Source organism: Mauremys reevesii, linkage group 27 (assembly GCF_016161935.1).
Source record: "Mauremys reevesii isolate NIE-2019 linkage group 27, ASM1616193v1, whole genome shotgun sequence".
Taxonomy (NCBI): Eukaryota; Metazoa; Chordata; order Testudines; family Geoemydidae; genus Mauremys; species Mauremys reevesii.
In genome coordinates, this window is record NC_052649.1 from 1,064,879 (window position 1) to 1,084,398 (window position 19,520).

Here is a 19,520-nt window from a genome sequence, read left to right on the forward strand (position 1 = left end):
GGCCAGTGGGAGGTCCTACGGCATTCAGAATGGTCCATCAGGTGAAAAGGGGGAACGCAGGGCAAGCGTGGTCAATTCCTACTTACCCACAAGGCATTTTGGTTTTGTAAATTGATACAATTGACAGGGCCATTTGGAGCCCGTGTGTGAGCACCGTTTGTTTATTCTAAATTAGAAGAAAAGAAAACAAAAATATGTGCGGTAAAATCTCTGAATGGCTCATTGTACTTGGATTCTAGTCTCACGTGAGATCATGGCTTCAGGTTACAGGGCCTAGAGAGACAGTATCTGCAGTAGTTAGAGCAGGGCAATGGGAGTCAGGACTAGTACAAATGACTAACTCAGTGTGTGACCCTGAGTGAATCACATAACTGATCTGGACCTGAGCTTTCTATCCCTAAAAGGTAGCGGGGAGGCTTTTAAAATTATTGTTTGTCATGTGCTTTGAGCTACTTGGATGGAAGGTGTTACAAAAAGGCAAAGGAATATTAAGATGTGATCTGAATACCTGATGATTGATAAGCCAGTTCTTATACATCCTTTTCCTAAGATGTTATAGTATATTAACAACCTCTCTTTTCCCCCAATCTTCCCATTGTCGGCTCTCTTGTACACACAAATACTCTTTCGTTTCCTGATTTATGCAATCTTGCTAAGAATGATAAGTCTGGTTGTTTCCCTTCAGTGAAAACTGGGAGTTGTTTATTCCAAATGTATAATATGTGTGAATGGTTACTGATGGGACTGCCTACTGGTTCTCCTCCTTCCTCTCTGGTTTTCTGTCCTCCCCCCCCTCTCATCTTTGGGTGCTCTGTTGATTATGAATACAAAATCTCAGTCATGTTTATATTTTTTAAGTATATTGGTTGGTCTCTCTCCTTCCTGAACTGCTCTTAACTCTTGGCTAAGCAAATCACTCATCTCCCTTTGAAAATGCTGCAGTTTGTTGCTCATTTACAGTCCAGTGTGAGTGGAAGCCTGCTTCCCTTCTTCTCTGATAACAAACTCCTGTTTATAAATCTTTTCAACCAGAGAGTGTCTTCATAAAAAAAATGGACACTTAAAGAATTGACCATTGAAATAACCATTGTAAATGTCACAATTTTGATTTTAAAAAATGCCAACTGTAAGTGTCGTAGTGCAGGAGGCCATCTTATCTAAAACTAAATATTTTCACATCAGGATGAAAGTTCTCTTTAAACAGTTTACTGCTTCAGTGTGTTTAATATGATGCCTCATGGAAGTTTTGCTTGTATCTGAGTCCTTGCAGAAGTCGCCCAGGTGTATTCCCAGCTGGTGTTGTGTCAGTCTATTTTTAGTTCTTAATTTGAGATTGGAAAAAATAAAATGATCTGCGCTGCGTTATCTGACACTTTCCACAAGGTAAGGGATACATTTTCTAGCAGCCGTCATTATTGCATCCACGAATATACACACAGTGGAGTTGCCTTCAACTGAGTGCAATAAATTACTCCTATTTAATCTATTGTTATAAGACAAACGAAGTTCTACCATGAACAATAGTGCTGGTATAGTGAAGTTGTCTTCTTTAGAACTGAGACTTCTCTTTATCATCTGTGCAAGTCCCTTTTCGCCTGGAGGTTTAAATTTTCTATCAGCAATTCTAACAGTCTGAATAGATGGATGTTAATGTCCAAATTAGGCAGATCTAAAATAATTGAAGAAGAGATTTGTTGACATTCGCTTAAAATGCATTATTAAATTGCCAGTTATATAGCTGGAGTCTTTGACTTTATCTGTTAAACTTTTTGCACAAGCAATTAAATAAACCTTTCAATAGGAAAGGCTTGGCAGCTATAAGCATCTCCATTTCTATTTGTCTTGTCATTTCTGAGCATCAGCAGGAAACCAGACAAGTACAAATATCTTGGGGACATGAGAGAAGTGGTACCAAAACACCTCATTATTCCTAGCTGTGTGAAATTACTGTGCTCTGTGTTTTCCAAACTTTCATTTCATGCATGATCTATGCAAATTTCTACCTTTAAGAAACCAAAGAGCTGGAAGGAAACATACATTGTTCTTATAGGCCTATGCAATATGAATACAACTTCTCAATTAATATTTTACATTTGCATTTTTGTCCACCATAGGATTTATGACCCTTCAATGTCAAAAGTCGTAATCTATAATATCACATGCAGATTTACTTCATCTCAGTTGTGCTGATTTAATATAGTTACAAACGTATGTGTGTTTAGTGTGAAAAAGAATACCAGGACTTGGTCTGATAGCTGTTTGCTTTCCCTTGGCAGCCACCAGCTCAGCCCACTTAGAGGATCTAGCTTACCTGGATGAGCAGAGACACACTCCCCTACGTACGTCCCTCCGAATGCCTCGGCAGAGCATGGCAGGTGCCCGCATACAACAAGACCTAAGAGGTAAGGACCAGCTGAAGGACTTTTGCGCGGCCACATGCCATAGGTAGTAGCCACAAGGATAGGACTTTATATGGTGCTTCCTGCAGTTGTCTATTATTTTGGTGGAAACATCTGATTCATGTAAAGTTTCCCATATTACCATATATACTCATTCATAAGCTGAATTTTTTTAGTAAAAAAGGGAAGCACCGGAGAAGGGAGTCGGTTTATGAACGGGTATAGAGAGGGAGAGGTGGGACACAGCCCCTTCCCCTCACAGAAGGAGCAAGGAAAGGCAGCAGAGCCAGAAAGGAAGAGGGGGGGCCAGAGTCTCTCCTCTTCTGGCCACGCTGCTCTCCCCCCAGCCTCCAAAGCAGCTGCAGCTCCGGGGCTGGCAGGCTGCGGCAGGCCAGAGACATCCTCCTCTGGCCCTCCCCAGGTAAGGTGGGAAGGGATGGGATGGGGAGACTGTGGGGGTCCCAGGCTAGGGGTGGGAAGGGGTTACACGGGGTGGGGTCATGTGGGGGGTGGTCACAGGGGTTACTCCCCTGACACCCAGCTTCTCCCCCCCAAAAAATGTACTCACCAGTTGCTGTCCCAGCCAGTCAGGGTAAGCTGCTGGCAGGCCGGGACATCTTGTTTACTTAGGTTTACCTCCGTGCTTGTGGACGCTCGAGGTAAACGAACCATTTTGACCTGCCAGCGGTTTATCCTGATGGGCCGGGAGCCAAAGTTTGCCAATCCCTGAATTATAGGGTCGGCTTATGAATGGGTCATAAAAATTTGCCATTTTTACTTATCCATATTGGGGGGGTCAGCTTGTAAACGGACTGGCTTATGATTGAGTATATACGGTATATACATGAAGTGCTGCCTCACTACTGAGAGATGAGGTGGCCTCTTGTCTTACAGTGTGTTTCTTCCTAGCATTGTCAAATAAGAAGGGAAAGAAAACTTGAGAGAAGGTGTAGCAATAGACTCAAGTACTGATCTCTTTAGATGATGGTAGTTTGCCAGTGCTGGGCCATGTTTCTGTGAGGAACAGTGCAAAGGGAGCTACATGGAGTGTTGTTAAAGTACCCTTTCTGGGTTGCTCTTGCTGTGATGTTTTCTTAGAAAGCAAATGCGTCAAACTTCGATGTCTATTTAGTTTGCTCTATACAGAATTGTGTGCTGGCAGGTTATACGTACTTGTCAACATTGCAGCCTGTTGCACCCTATTTTTTCCTTTGGTTTGTTTGCATTTCAGCTGTTACTGCTTGCAAAAGCTGTGTCATGGTTAAAGGTTTGGGTTTGGAGGGGTTTTTTGGTTTTGATTTTTGGTGCCCTCAGACATACTGTAACTACAGTATCGGAATGAGCATACACTGAAAAGCTGCTGGAGTCTTGAGTTGTGTTTCAGCTGTGTGGGACAGCTTCCTGCTGTTGGTTTGCCACAGGGCCATCCGATGTTTGCGTGTCTGCAAGTCGTGCAGTGCTTGTTAAGAGTCCATAAAGCTCTCCTCTTCTCCTCTGGGTGATGTGTTTATTTTTACCTTGAGGAGCTGACCTACTGTCTCAAGTAAGGCAGTTTGGAATGTGCTCATCGGTCCATGCTAGACTGGTTTCTAATGTAGCAATCCAATGGCACTGCAGGGTTGGCCGGTTTTAATTCTGATGGGGATTTGTACAAAATACACAACCCTTGACTGAAAGAGAAAAGTGATTTTGTGTCGTCTTGGATCACGGTTTGTAGTGAAATCATATTGGCTGGTGATACAGTTATAAAAATGTATTGGCAGGCAGTAAGCGAAGAAAGCAAACTTTGACAGACAGAATTTCCATATGTTCTAACTGAGCAGCTTGCCAAGCCTTCATAATTTGCAGTGATTGCATCCAAAACATTAAACTTTATTGTAGGAACAGAATCAAATTGTTTTCCAGACACACTTTTAAAAAAACATGCAGCACCACATATTTTCTTTTCTTTTTCAGTTAAGCCTGCATGTGAATAGCAGCAGTGTTTCATATTTGATGTCTGTTTCTGGTTTTTGTTGTAGTGACACGCTATCTTAACAAAGGGGAGGGAGGAAGGGAAAGCACTATAGATAATACCACTATTTGGAAGTCTCTTCTTTTCACAGGATATGGGATTTTTTCTGAGTGTTCAAAAGTTCCAAATGTTTCCTAGAGACTGTGTCGAACTGGCCTGTTCTAGTGACCAAGTCTTTGAGCTGTTGTGCCAATTGGAAATCCTAAACTTGGGCTCAGTCTTAGTACGTCTTGGGGATTTGAAGAGATGGTTCTCAGACTTTAGTGGAGCCAGTAGCGGCTTCCGATCTGAGGGCCAAAGATTATGACTATTGTTTAACCCACCAATGCCTCTCGTGCCTAAATTTTAATTTTCATGGAGAGGTTCAATGGTTAGACATTAAACAAGTGACTCTTCCCTTCTGTCTATTTTGTGTGTTAAACTAGCCTGTTTGAGAAGGGGAATTGCATTCCTTCCCCAGCTCAATACTAAAGGCTCAGAGCAGGAAAAATATTTTGTACAAGTGGCAGGTTATAAACCGAATACTGAGTGCATTTTTCATTTGACTGTCATGAGCCAGGGGAATTTAAGGCTAGTTTAGGTTAATATAGCTTAACCTGCAAGATAATAGTTGCAAGGTACCCTGAAGTAGAAGTGTATTTATTGTAGAACTAAGTACTGGGTATTAAAACATTCGCCAGTGTTGTCGTCATGTTCCCATCCCAGAAAAGGGAAAGTCAATGGAAATTTACTATGTAAAACATTCTTCTTGTCCTCTATAGGAAATATTTTGGGGACAGAGGATTGGATGGAGAATTCCTGAGTGCTACAACTATTGCATTAGCCTACTAAAGTACTGCTACTATTATTAATACAGGCAGTGCAGTAGTGCCTAACACTTTCCATTATAGTCCCCTGTTTTCACTTGCTTGTAACATTTGTACACTTTAGCCTTTTGGGCTGAAGTTTTCCATGCTTCATTGATTTTTATGAAAACTTGATAAAAATAGTTCAGCCATCTCCAAGGAGGTGCTCAATAAAAAATAGATATTTATATACTGCTAAATGTATGTGAGGTTCTTTACAGAAAAATAGGATTCTCTGAAGAGCTTGCAATCCAAATGGAATAAAAGGAAGATAGGATCAAGATTCTCAAGCATTTAATATACCAACGTTTGCATGCTGCTGTTTAACATAGGATAGAAGGAGATGACAGTTGATAATACTGTGTTCCTCAGATCTACATTTCAATTCTAATAAGTATAAAGTCACTCGTGTCCCGACGTTGCTCTCTAGATCTTTGCAATACTCTTGATATGTGGCTTAGTACTGTATGGGCTTTGTATTGGACAGCAAGATATCTATGTGTTCTAGCTGCTGGTCCTAAAATGGAAACTGGCAAGTACACCACTCAGCTTAATACTAATAATGAACTGTGGATGCTTACTGCCAGCATAGCTCACAAGGAGTTCTTATTCTCTTTGAAGAGAAAGGAGTCTGGAAGCCAAATAATTTTCTAACAGGCACTTCAACAAAATCAAATTACAACTAAGAATTCAGTTTGTATAGGGGAGAGTGATCTGGAAGAGAGTGGGAGAAGCATGTCTCCTGAAGGCCTGGGTTTAAATCTGAAGGTTAGGAGCAGAAGTGAAATAAATGATTGGATCTCAGCTGTGCGGATTTTGTGCACTTGTTCATATTATTCAATCAGCCTTACTTTGGTATGATTGGCATTTTCTGCTATGGAGGGACCCAGGACTGGAATAGCAGGTGTGTTTCAAATCAGGATTGAAATGTGTTTTTAGGGCTCTACTGGAGAGGTTTGCAAAGCTTATGTGTTGTCAGTCTCTCATTTAGCACTAAAAATACACTCTCTACCTGCCCCCCTAATACTTTCCAAAGAAATATAGATTTAATTTACTCCAACAAGTTATCTCAAGTTCAGGATATTACCATGGGACTCTAGCCTCAATTCTGTAAAATTCCTCATTAAAAGTGAATAGAAAACCCAGCGAAGGGTTGACAAATTAAAATGCAAGTTGTTAATTTATTTTGTGGTTGTAACAAATACTAAAATCAAGCAAGTAACCAGGATCCTCCAGTTTGCGTGCACACACCCTGGCCTGCTAATTAGTCACATTTTTGTCCCTCTCCTTCTGAGCCCTTTCCAATCATCTGTCCTCCAATGAATTAGTCTGTAAAATGTAAGGGCTGTGATACTGTTTACCTGTTCTCTATGTCTTCTCTAGCCCTAATTCGTTTTTATCTACTTTCTCGTTCTCCATTTTTCTCCTTTGTTACTAAATAGGCTTTGAAGATGGAGGATCATTGTCCTCTTGCAAAAGTTGGAATGCAAAGGTTGTGGTTGGGAATTCATTAGGGTCCCATAGTTAATTATCCTTCTATGGCATCGCTAGAGACACACCTGTATGGGGCTTTATTATGGGTCTGACTCTTGGTAGCTCCCATAGTTCTGTGACTTGCTTGCGGAGTGCTGTCTGCTGAGGATTATTAAATAAATGTTAACAGGGGCTATTGAGATGTTCATCAGACAATATCAGGAATCGATGAGGTTAAATAAGTATCTGGCATGTATCATGTGACTAATCAGTGACACATGAAAATTATTTTTAAATGTTTTAGAAAACCCAGTTAGCAAAATCTCAGTGCTCTTTTCTTCTCTAAAGATATGCAGCCTTGGCTTGATGGTGTAGATTAAAATAGGTATTGGCCAGGCATCAGTTTAACAGAATGGACAAATCAGTGATGAGGAATGGTGTGAGTACACTGCAGGATTCAATTTAGTCAGCATAATAAAATGAAATATTTGGGGCCTTTTCCTATGGACCATGTGGAATTAATATTCTAGCATTTGGTACAAATATAACTTTGGTGGCTAGTGAAATACGGAACATATCCTCAGCACTGATGTCCAAATGGTTGTGGCACTAAACATTTTCTTTCTGGCAGGGTACTTACCAACGTTGCATACTTTAAATGGAGCACTGAGACTACAGCCAATTACAGGGGAAAAGTTTCATGTAATTTGTTCTTCTCTTAGTACGTGTCTGACAGGCATCGGGTTCATAGAGAGGTCTCAGGTACAAGCTTCCTACTAGGTCTTGGGGAGGGATTTGGGGCAAAACTTTGGAATTCAGGTCCGATTAGTAAAAAAGCTGGAATGGGAAGGAAAGAAAACCTTCTCAAAATGTGGGCGTGGGGTGGGGAAATAGCAAACTGTTCGGTTAAGAAAATAAAACTCTAAATCAAAAACAGTTTTAATTTAAAAAATTAACTAAAAATCAGAAGCAGATAGTTTGTAGTCTTGTGGATGGTTCTCAGTTGTCAGCTCCTTGAATCAGATTTCTCCTTTCTTCTTTCTTAATGTTATTTTTTGAAAGCCATAATTACTAGGTATGAGCCCCACTCCTTATTGGTCTCTGGTGTGAACAGAGGTATTCTCAGCAGAGACCACCTGTGGTTATCAGCATTGACTATGTATCATTCCTGACAACTGGAAAGTGAGAGTATAGTCTTGAATGGAAGGCAATATATATCATTAATGCAATTCTGGCTTATCCATCAGAATTAGGCATTGGAGGGCAGGTCTACACTACAGCCCAGATCGACGCTCTGAGATCAATCTGCTAGCAGTCGATTTAGTGGGTCTAGTGAAGACCTGCCAAATCGACAACAGATGTCTCTCCAGTATAGATCCCTGTACTCTACCCCCTGACGAGAAGATTAAGGTACATCGACCTAAGGTACGTCGACTCCAGCTATGTTATTCACGTAGCTGGAGTTGCGTAGTGTATGTCGACTTAGTGCAGTAGTGTAGGTATAGCCTCAGACACTTAGCAGTGAAGCTGCCTAGCGCACTGACAGCTATTTGGTGGAAAAGATGTCCCCTAATTCCTTTCCATAACTTTCATGTTTGTGACCATAGAAGACCAATAAATTACTATGGTCATCATACCTAATATTTTTAAATGAAATAAAAAAACAACTTTGTGTCAATGCGGCATTTATTTTAAATGTCAAACAGTCAATGGTTAGGAAATTTAAAAGATTATGTTAATTTGGCTACATTGTACCTTTTACAGCGTAGTCTATTCCCATGAGGTGTCCAATTCCCTTGAACTCCTTTGAAAATTACGTACCAAGTTAATGTTGTGAATAAATTTTTAATTTTTAGAATTTCTTGACATTGAGTACCGGATATTTCAACCTTAATATTACATTAATGCTACCTGTTGTATTTAATAATAATAATTACAGAGATAGGCCAAAACTGGAACCTAAAATCCAAACTGTTTTGAATTTGGAATTTGAAACCATTTGTATGTAGGGAATAATCAGATATAAATATAAAAAATAGACTCGATCTTTAAGGATCTGCTAGTATCCCTTCCAAACAAAGTAATGCATGAGATAAATTAAAACAATAATGTAATAGTTTCATACTCAAAATGAAAATGTATTTACCTATGTAGAAAGATTCTGTATGCTGTTGAGACATAAATCTGCCCATCCATCTCTTTCCCAAAGGCCACAGCTTTCATGTGGCTTATAAATGTGATCTGTGAGCACTACCATATTGCTGTGTGTATAGTAATGCAGACAGGAGAGTTTGGGGCATGTGTCAAGGTTAGCCATTGTGTGTAAATTTATCTTCACTTTACAGAAAAAAAAGTCTTTATTTTTAGATTTAGTACGTGAGTGCAGGAAAGTTGTTTCATTATGACCAGATGTTGCTGCTTTAATTAGCTGTATTTGGACCGTTAAATTTCCTAGGGGGCATCTGAGCATTTAAATTTACATCAACAAACAAGTAACAGTGAGCTACATGCATTTTAATGCTGGAACCTTCTACATTAGAATTCAGTGCTTGGATATTGTATTTTCTATGGGAGTCAAGATGTCTTTGTTTATCATTGTTTATCTTCTGCTCATCCATGGGTGGCGGGTGGAGCCCCCCTTTGGCGAGGCTAGCCCCTGGCTCTGCCCCTTCTGCACCCCCCCTCCACCTGGAGGAGCTCCAGGCTGGCCGGAGCCTGAGCACACCCCTCCGCCAGAGGTGCCCCAACTCCTCTGCCCCCCACCAGCCTGGAGGAGCCCTCAGTCAGCTGCACCACGTCTCCCCAGACCCCAAGCCGCTGTGAAGAAAAGCGGCTTGGATTCTCCTCCAGAAGAAGCTTTCGCTATGCCTAGGGCAAAGGTTCTCAGGACAGATTTTTCGGTGGCCTCAGAGTGCGGCCACCAACTCTTGCCGCACTCTGCACCAACTCACACTTTTTTTTTTAAATATTTAATTAGCTTTAGGAAAAGCAAATAAATATGCACATAGACATGTCCAAATCATAATTTATTTATTGCTCTCTAGTAAGTCAGTTGTGAAAAGTGATATTAACAAACATAAAGTATCACTTTTCACAGAAGACTTACTCAGCCTGGCAAGCCTGTGAACAAATGAAGCCCCGTATTGGGGGTCAGGATAGGCAGTAGGGGCCAGGGGTGATGGAGTTGCGGGGGCTGGGGGAGACAGTGGGGATCCAGAGCCCGAAGCCCCATAGCCAGAGCCCAAAGCCCCGTGGCCGGGGGATAGGGATGGAGCCTGAAGCTGTGCAGCCAGAGCCCAAAGCCCTGGGGATGGAACCTGCCACCCCACTGCCCCGGGGGTGAAGCCCAAAACCTGCACCCCACCACCCCTGGGAAGGTGGGGAACTCACCAGCTGCCGGCTCCTCCAGCGTTGTGCCCCAGCTGTCTCCAAACGGGGGCAGGGCCCAACCCCTGCTTGCAGTCCTAGCAGACAACACCAAGGAGCAACAGGGAGGGGGAGGGGCCACTGCTTGGCTCCCCTCCCCCCAGTCACAGCCCAGGAGGCTGTGGCAGCGAGAAAAGCCACTGGTGGCTGCATGTGGCCATGGTGGCCACATTTAAGAAACACTGGCCTAGGGTGCTACCAAATTCAGAGTGCATTCTGGTCAGTTTCACAGTTAGAGGGGGTTTTAATTGGTCAATTTCACAATTTCAGATGTTTACATCTGAAATTTCAGGATGTTCTAACATTGGGGGTCCAGATCTAAAATGGGATCAGGGGGTTTGCAAAGCTGTTTTAGAGAGGGAGTCCCAAGATTGCCATCCTCACTTCTGTGCTGACATCAGGGCAGAGCTAGAGGAGGTTCCCGGAGATGAAGGTGGGTAGGTGCTGGGGGTTCTTAGCTGCTAGTCCAGGCCAGTGGCAAATTAAATCAGGGGCCCTCGGCCAATTTGTGGGCCCCTGAGAAAACTGGGTGCCCCATTCCCAGAAGAAGCGCCAGGGGCAGTAGCCCCTACCCAGTCACCCTGAGTCCCATCAGGAGCTGTGGGTGAAGAAGCCCCAAGCCCAGGCGTACTGAGCCCGGCTGCAGCCACAGGGGCAGACTTTAGCAGACTCAGGGAGGTGGTAGGTAAGATCCCATGGGAAGCAAGTCTAAGGGGAAAAACAGAGTTGGCAGTTTTTCAGAGAAATTATTATTAGAGCACAAGAGCAAACTATCCCTCTGCATAGGAAAGATAGGAAGTTAGGCAAGAGACCACCTTGGCATAACCAGGAGATCTTCAATGATCTGAAACTCAAAAAAGGGTCCTACAAAAATTGGAAACTAGGTCAAGTTACAAATGATGAATATAAACAAATAACATAAGTATGTAGGGACAAAATTAGAAAGGCCCAGGCATAAAATGAGATTAAACTAGACAGAGGCGTAAAAGGTAAGAAGAAAACATTCTACAAATACATTAGAAGCAAGAGGAAGACCAAGGACAGGGTGGGCCCGTTACTCAGCGAGCGGGGAAAGATAATAATGGAAAATGTAGAAATGGGAGATGTGCTGATGTTTTTGTTTTGGTTTTCACCAAAAAGTTTAGTAGTGATTGGATGTGTAACATAGTGAACGCCAGTGAAAATGAGGTAGGATCTGAGGCTCAAATAGAGAAAAAACAAGTTAAAAAATTACATAAATGAGTTAGATGTCTTCAGGTTGCCAGAGTCTGATGAAATACATCCTAGAGTACTCAAGGAGATGATTGAGGAGATATCAGTGCTATTAGCAATTATCTTCAAAAACTAATGGAAGATGGGAGAATTCCAGAGGACTGGAAAAGGGCAGACATAGTGCCAATCTATAAAAAAGGGAATAAGTACAACCCAGTGAATAACAGACCAGTCAGCGTAACTTCAGTACCCGGAAAGATAATGGAGCAAATAATCAAGCCATTAATTTGCAAACACCTTGAAGATAAGGTGATAAACGACAGTCAGCATGGATTTGTCAAGAATAAGTCACGGCAAACCAACCTAAGAGCTTTCTTTGGCAGGGTAACAAGTCTTGTGGATGGGGCGAAGTGGTAGATGATGTATATCTTGACTTTAGTAAGGCTTTTGATATTGTCTCATAAACAAACTAGGGAAATACAACTTAGATGGAGCTACTAGAAGGTGGGTGCATAACTGGTTGGAAAACTATTCCCAGTGAATAGTTATCAGTGGTTCACAGTCAAGCTGGAAGGGCACAGTGAGTGGGGTCCCCAGCACAGGCGCTGGCTTCTAGTTTTCCCTGGGGGTGGTCAACCCCTCAGCCCAGGCTCCACCCCAGTCCACCCTCAGCCCCGCCCCCACTCCACCCCTACACCCAGACACTTCCCTGCCTCTTCCCATCCCACTCTACCCCGACCCCGGCTCTTCCCTCCTCGTCCCCCGAGCACGCCCCGTCCCCACTCCTCCCCCTCCCTCCAAGTGCCTCCTGCACACCGCGGAACAGCTGTTCTGCAGTGTGCAGAAGACACTGAGAGGGAGGGGGAGGAGTTGATCTATGGGGGCCGCTGGCAGGCGCGAGTGGGGGGGAGAGAGGGGAGCTTCACTGCCGGTGGTTGCTAAGCACCCACTCATTTTTCTCCAGGGGTGCTCCAGCCTGCGCCTTCCCAGTTCTGTTCAATATCTTCATAAATGGTTTAGATAATGGCATTAGAGAGTTTGTGGATGATAGCAAGGTGGGGGGGGGGTGCATTGCTTTGGAGGATAAGATTAAAATTCAAAATGATCTGGACAAACTGGAGAAATGGTCTGAAATAAATAGGATGAAATTCAATAAGGATAAATGCACAGTACTCCACTTAGAAAGAACAATCAGTTGTGCACATATACAGTGGGAAATGACTGCCTAGGAAAGGGGACTGTGGAAAGGGATCTGAGGGTTATAATTGACCACAAGTTAAATATCAGTCAGCAATGTAACACTAATACAAAAAAGGCAAACATCATTCTGGGATGTATTAGCAGGGGTGTTGTAAGCAAGACATGAGAAGTAATTCTTCTCTACTCTGTGCTAATTAGGCCTCAACTGGAGTATTATGTCCAGTTCTGGGTGCCACATTTCTGGAAAGATGTGAACAAATTGGAGAAAATCCAGAGAAGAGCAACCAAAATTATTATTCAAGTTCTCGAAAACATGATCTATGAGGAAGGATTGAAAAAAATGGGTTTCTTTAGTCTGGAGAAGACTGAGAATGGACCTGATAGCTTTCAAGTACATAAAAGGTTGTTACAAGGAGGAGAGTGAAAAATAGCTCTTATTAATCTCTGAGGATAGCACAAGAAGCAATGGGCTTAAATTGCAGCAAGAGAGGTTTAGGTTGGACATTAGGAAAAACTTTGTGAGTGTCAGGGTGGTTAAGCACTGGAATAAATTGCCTAGGGAGGTTGTGGAATCTCTGTCACTGGCGATTTTTAAGAACAGGTTAGACAGACATGTGTCAGGAATGGTCTAGTGGTTATGTCATCCTGCCTTCAGTGCAGAGGATTAGACTATTTGACCTCTTGAGATCCCTTCCAGTCCTACCTTTCTATGACCAGCAGCATGTGAAAGATGGGGAAGAGGAACGTAACAAAAATGTGTACCTTTCTATATACATTACAAACCTTTGGATTTTTTTGTTTATTAAATTTATATCAACTATACTTCCCCTTCCGCAGTGCTGTTACCAATTTCTTCTTGGTGTAACAGAAGGATACGAAGAAGATATTGATTGGCCTTATGGATCAGTTCAGGGACAGTTCTCCATGAAGACATGATGGTATGGAAGTGGGCACTAAGTGGAAGCAGAAATAAGCTAATATCATTGGTGAAGTGCTGGGACAAGGGTGATGCAATACTAGACAAGAACAGATAAATAGAGCATGCCCGAGGCCTTGACACTATGGAAATGAAGCATAAATTTGGTATGATGGAAAAAAGGAGTCAGTGGAGAGAGTCAGAGAAAGTAAACAAAAGTGAAACATCTTTGTCCTGTGTGGTTTTGTCTTTGTAACTGCGGCAGACATTCATCCCACAGTCGGGGAAAGAGTCAAATGCTGAACAGTAAAACCTGAAACAACTTGTTGGTAAATGTGAAAGGTTCGGCGTGCATACTTACAATGGAATCTTACGGATGGTAGCGTAACCCTAAAAACGTTTAATGTAATTAAATTCAGTACTGTGGTAAGTTGATGTACTATTTAAAGTTATTTAACTTTCTTGCTTCATTTCCAAGGAGAAAGTATTGTTCATAACGTTATCACTGCCATGCATCACCCTCAAGACCTAACGCTAAGTCTGCATGGGGGCTAAATTGCCTATTACTCTTTCCAGATAGGAGGGTAACCAGTTGGGGAAGCATCTGGAGAAATACAACATAGAGCTTTTTTCCGACGGACTTTAGCTGTTGTTCAGTTATTTATTTGTGCATTTTGTGTAATGGCTATTGCTGAGGCATCTGGGAGCCATAACCCGTCAAACAAGCAAAACAATCTCAACTGGAGACAGTTAGTTTAAATGAATGAGGTATAGATTCCGTCTGTATGTCATTCTCCGGAGTTCCACCTAAATCTGCTTCCATGTATAGTCCTCCTTTACAACTCTTCATGGGTTTCCTTAAAATATGCAATACAGGCATCGAAGGTTCATGTGGCCATTTTCATTTGCATCTTGACATACAAATTATCAAACTGAGTAAAATTTTTAATTCCTAAGCCATAGCTCAAATCTTTTACAGCTTTCTGTTTGACTTAATTATACATAAGGCTTCTATTTGTCAAGGTTTATTAATTTCATTTTTTTCAGGATTTATTTTTAGCAATGTTTAAGTTTCATGTAGAAGTCAAAAAATCAAGGTTTTTCAGGTTTTTTTCTTTGTATAAACTCTAATTAGTAATAAATAAAAGACAAATTATCCCGTCATTCATAGCATAAGTGCTAACATGGGAGTTAGGTGGGTGTACACAAAGTGTTCCATAAAATAGTACAGTTCTTTTGAATACAGACCTGCTTAAATAATGGTCATGATTTTTTATACAATTTTAGCGCAATGTGGTTTCCATGGAATCAGTTTCCACTGTAAATTTAAAAATACTGTAATTGAACTTGGAAAGAGAATGTAAATGTTTGATAGAGTAATTAAGTAGTGATATCCCTGTCCAGGATTAGCCTCTGATGGAACTACTCAGATTATTGGAGAAGAAAGCAGAGGGGCCTTGCTATTACTGCTATAATAGTACATGCTTAATTAAGTAATAATATAATTCCCTTTGGCTAATAATATTATTCATTACTAAGTGATAATAATAATAATAATAAAGTGATAATACCCCTCCCCTAAAGGTCAGAAAAGCATTTTCCAAGGAAGCAAGATTTTGTGTCTGACAGATGAAGTTTCCAGCAACGTCCAGAAAACTGATGTCACACTACTTGTTTTACTGTAGGCACACTGAATTTGAGGCCTGTTCCCCTGTATTCTGATTGGACCAGAGTGTCCATTTGCATCGTTATATTGTAGGATCTGATGAGAAAATGTAAAAAAAAAAAAAAAAAAAAAGCCCGATTCAATTACATCATGTAATGGCAGACAGCTAAAAAGTGACAAGTTTTTAAAGTGCTTATATACCAATGCTAGAAGTCTAAATAATAAGATGGGTGAACTAGAGTGCCTCGTATTAAACGAGGCTATTGATATAATAGGCGTCACAGAAACTTGATGGAATGAGGATAATCAATGGGACACAGTAATATCAGGGTACAAAATATATCAGAAGGACAGAACTGGTCGTGCTGGTGGGGGAGTGGCACTATATGTGAAAGAAAGCATAAAATCAAATGAAGTAAAAATCTTAAATGAATCAAGCTGTACCGTAGAATCTCTATGGATAGTAATTCCATTCTTGAATGATAAGAATATAGTAGTAGGGATATTTTACAGGCCACCTGACCAGGATGGTGGTAGTGACTGTGAAATACTCAGGGAGATTAGAGAAGCTATTAAAATAAAAAAAACCCTCAGTAATAATGGGGGATTTCAACTATCCACATATTGACTTGGGTACATGTCACCTCAGGAAGGAATGCAGAGATAAAGTGTCTTGACACCTTAAATTACTGCTTCTTGGAACAGCTAATCTTGGAACCCACAAGAGGAGAGGCAATTCTTGATTTAGTCCTAAGTGGAGCACAGGATGAGGTCCAAGAGGTGACTGTAGCTGGACTGCTTGGTAACCGAAAGCTCCACGGAAACTTTTTAAAGACACCATAATAGAGGCTCAACTTAAATGTATACCCCAAATTAAAAAACGTAGTAAGAGAACCAAAAAAGAGCCACCATGGCTAAACAACAAAGTAAAAGAAGCAGTGAGAGGCAAAAAAGACATCCATTAAAAAGTGGAAATTAAATCCTAATGAGGAAAATAGAAAGGAGGATAAACTCTGGCAAATGAAGTGTAAAAATATAATTAGGAAGGCCAAAAAAGAATTAGAAGAACAGCTAGCCAAAGACTCAAAAAGTAATAGCAAATAAAATTTTAAGTACATCAGAAGCAGGAAGCCTGCTAAACAACCAGTTGGGCCACTGGACGATCGAGATGCTAAAGGAGCACTCAAGGACAATAAGGCCATTGTGGAGAAACTAAATGAATTCTTTGCATCTGTCTTCACGGTTGAGGATGTGAGGGAAATTCCCAAACCTGAGCCATTCTTTTCAGGTGACAAATCTGAGGAACTGTCCCAGATTGAAGTGTCATTAGAAGAGGTTTTGGAACAAATAGATAAACTAAACAGTAATAAGTCACCAGGACCAGATGGTATTCACCCAAGAGTTCTGAAGGAACTCAAATGTGAAATTGCAGGACTACTAACTGTCGTCTGTAACCTGTTATTTAAATCAGCTCCTGTACCAAATGACTGGAGGATAGCTAATGTGACATCAATTTTTTAGAAGGGCTCCAGAGGAGACCCCAGAAATTACAGGCCTGTAAGCCTGACTTCAGTGCCAGGCAAACTGGTTGAAACTATAGTAAAGAACGAAATTGTCACACACATAGATGAACATAATTTGTTGGGGAATAGTCAGTATGTTTTTTGTAAAGGGAAATCATGTCTCACCAATCAACTAGAATTCTTTGATGGGGGTCAACAAGCATGTGGACAAGGGGGATCCAGTGGATATAGTGTATTTAGATTTTCAGAAAGCATTTGACAAGATCCCTCACCAAAGGCTCTTAAGCAAAGTAAGCTGTCATGGGGTAAGAGGGAAGGTTCTCTCATGAATTGGTAACTGGTTAAAAGATAGGAAACAAAGGGTAGGAATAAACGGTCAGTTTTCAGAATAGAGAGAGGTAAATAGAGGTGTCCCCCAGGGACTGGCCCAGTCCTATTTAACATATTCATAAATGAGCTGGAAAAAGGGGTGGCAAAATTTGCATATGATTCAAAACTACTCAAGATAGTTAAGTCCCAGGCAGACTGCGAAGAGCAACAAACAGATCTCTCAAAACTGGGTGACTGGGCAACAAAATGGCAGATTAAATTCAGTGTTGATAAATGCAAAGTAATGCACATTGGGAAACATAATCCCAACTATACATATAAAATGATGGGTCTAAATTAGCTGTTACCACTCAAGAAAGATCTTGGAGTCACTGTGGATAGTTCTCTGAAAACATCCACTCAAGGTACAGCGGCAGTCAAAAACGCGAACAGAATGTTGGGAATCATTAAAAAAGGGATAGATAATAAGACTGAAAATATCATATTGCCTCTATGTAAATTCATGATACGCCCACATCTTGAATACTGCTTGCAGATGTGGTCACCCCATCTCCAAAAAAGATATATTGGAATTGAAAAAGGTTCGGAAAAGAGCAACAAAAATTATTAGGGGTATGGAGCGGCTGCCATATGAGGAGAGATTAGTAAGACTGGGATTTTTCAGCTTGGAAAAGAGACGACTAAGGGGGGATATGATTGAGGTCTATAAAATCATGACTGGTGTGGAGAAAGTAAATAAGGAAGTGTTATTTACTCCTCCTCATAACACAAGAACTAGGGGCCACCAAATGAAATTAATAGGCAGCAGGCTTAAAACAAACAAAAGGAAGGTTTTTTTCACACAACGCACAGTCAACCTGTGGAACTCCTTGCCAGAGGATGTTGTGAAGGCCCAGACTATCACAGGGTTCAAAAAAGAACCAGATTGGAAGATAGGTCCATCAATGGCTATTAGCCAGGATGGGCAAGGATGGTGTCCCTAGCCTCTGTTTGCCAGAAGCTGGGAATGGGTGACAGGGAATGGATCACTTGATGATTCCCTGTTCTGTTCATTCCCTCTGACATTGGCTGCTGTCAGAAAACAGGATACTGGGCTAGATGGACCTTTGATCTGACCCAGTATGGCCGTTTTTATGTAGTGGTGGTTTAAAGAGGTATTGTTGCGGATCAAGAACAACAAGGAGTCCGGTGGCACCTTAAAGACTAACAGATTTATTTGGTCATAAGCTTTCGTGGATAAAAAACACTTCTTCAGATGCAAGGGGATCAAGGTGTCATTAACCTAATACAATATCACTGGGGAAATTTTTAGTGGGAGAGTCTAATTTGCTGATTTTGTCATCATTAAGTGTCCTATGAGTGGCATTACAGCATCAAGAGAAAATTTAAATGTTTGTTTTAAACTGATACCAAAATTTAACAAGCAAAGTTAAATCAGTTTTAAATATGTGTTAATAAATATACTGTCTATGATGTAATAGAGGCAGTCCCAACTCTAGAATGTTATAGAACATTTGAATCATCTTAAATAATTATAAAGTTTTTATGCTGCTTTATTTTAACACACATGGGGATATTTTCAAAGACACAAATGGTGGATAGGCATCTAACTCCCATTCACTTTCAATGGGAGTTAGATGCTTATCATATATATCTTTAAAAACCTCCCGCATTGTAGGCATAATGCTGTAGTGTGAAGATGAAGATTACAGCAGCATGAGTCACACTGCATGACTAACCTCTCTGTGTGGGGGAATCACCTGCTGCCTTTTTTGGCCACATTATGAAATGTTTTAATTAAAAGATCATTTTAGCAATAAACTGTGAGGATGCAGCTAAGGTCAGTGCCAGTATATGCTTCGATCTAAATGTATGCAGGATTATTTGAAGCATTCTAACTACAGATCTTGTATACATGGTATTAACTACACTGGTTGAATTTTTTTAAAATAAAGTTTGAATACAATTATTCTGCATTCTAGGTCTGTGCTTCCTACATACAAATAAGGCCAAATTTGGATTATGCCTCTAAACATTCTGGAAACAAGTACCAGGATTGGTTTATATCCTGGTTTATAGGTTTGAATAAAATGTAAATATGAGCTGAATCCAGACATGGGAGGCAATGTCTGAGAGGGGAGTGATTCTAGACAAAGCCAGGACCTCACAGGCACTGATCAGCATAAAGCAAAGTGCACAGCAAATGCTGGCCACCATGCAGACCAGCCTATAGGAGGGGATCTAGCAGATGTCAATCTCCATACCTATGCACACTGCAGAGGTTTTAGCAGAAACTTGTGGAGACAATTTAACTAACTGTTGCTCCATTTCACAGCGTAAAATTATGAATCTTGTTGTTTGTCTTAAAGCAAAGCTCCTAAATATTCTGAGGAATTCTGAGTATAAATGAGTAGGGGGGAAATCTGTTTAGAAAGATGATGTTTCTGCATATTATAAGTGGATTTTCTTCTTTGAATGGCCTCTGCATTTTCCCACTTTTGGGGTGCACTGACTGC

General features: G+C 41.1%; 1 protein-coding gene across 23 annotated transcripts in view; it reads left to right on the forward strand.

Moving 5' to 3' along the window:
* The window catches only part of TANC2 (tetratricopeptide repeat, ankyrin repeat and coiled-coil containing 2), a 631,662-nt gene that overhangs the window by 511,454 nt on the left and 100,688 nt on the right, over window positions 1–19,520 (forward strand). For all 23 annotated transcript variants that reach the window (XM_039516554.1, XM_039516557.1, XM_039516556.1 and 20 more), the window contains one exon: window positions 2,277–2,402. In XM_039516554.1, coding sequence (XP_039372488.1) covers window positions 2,277–2,402 — 126 coding nt within the window. The remainder of the gene's footprint in view (window positions 1–2,276; window positions 2,403–19,520) is intronic.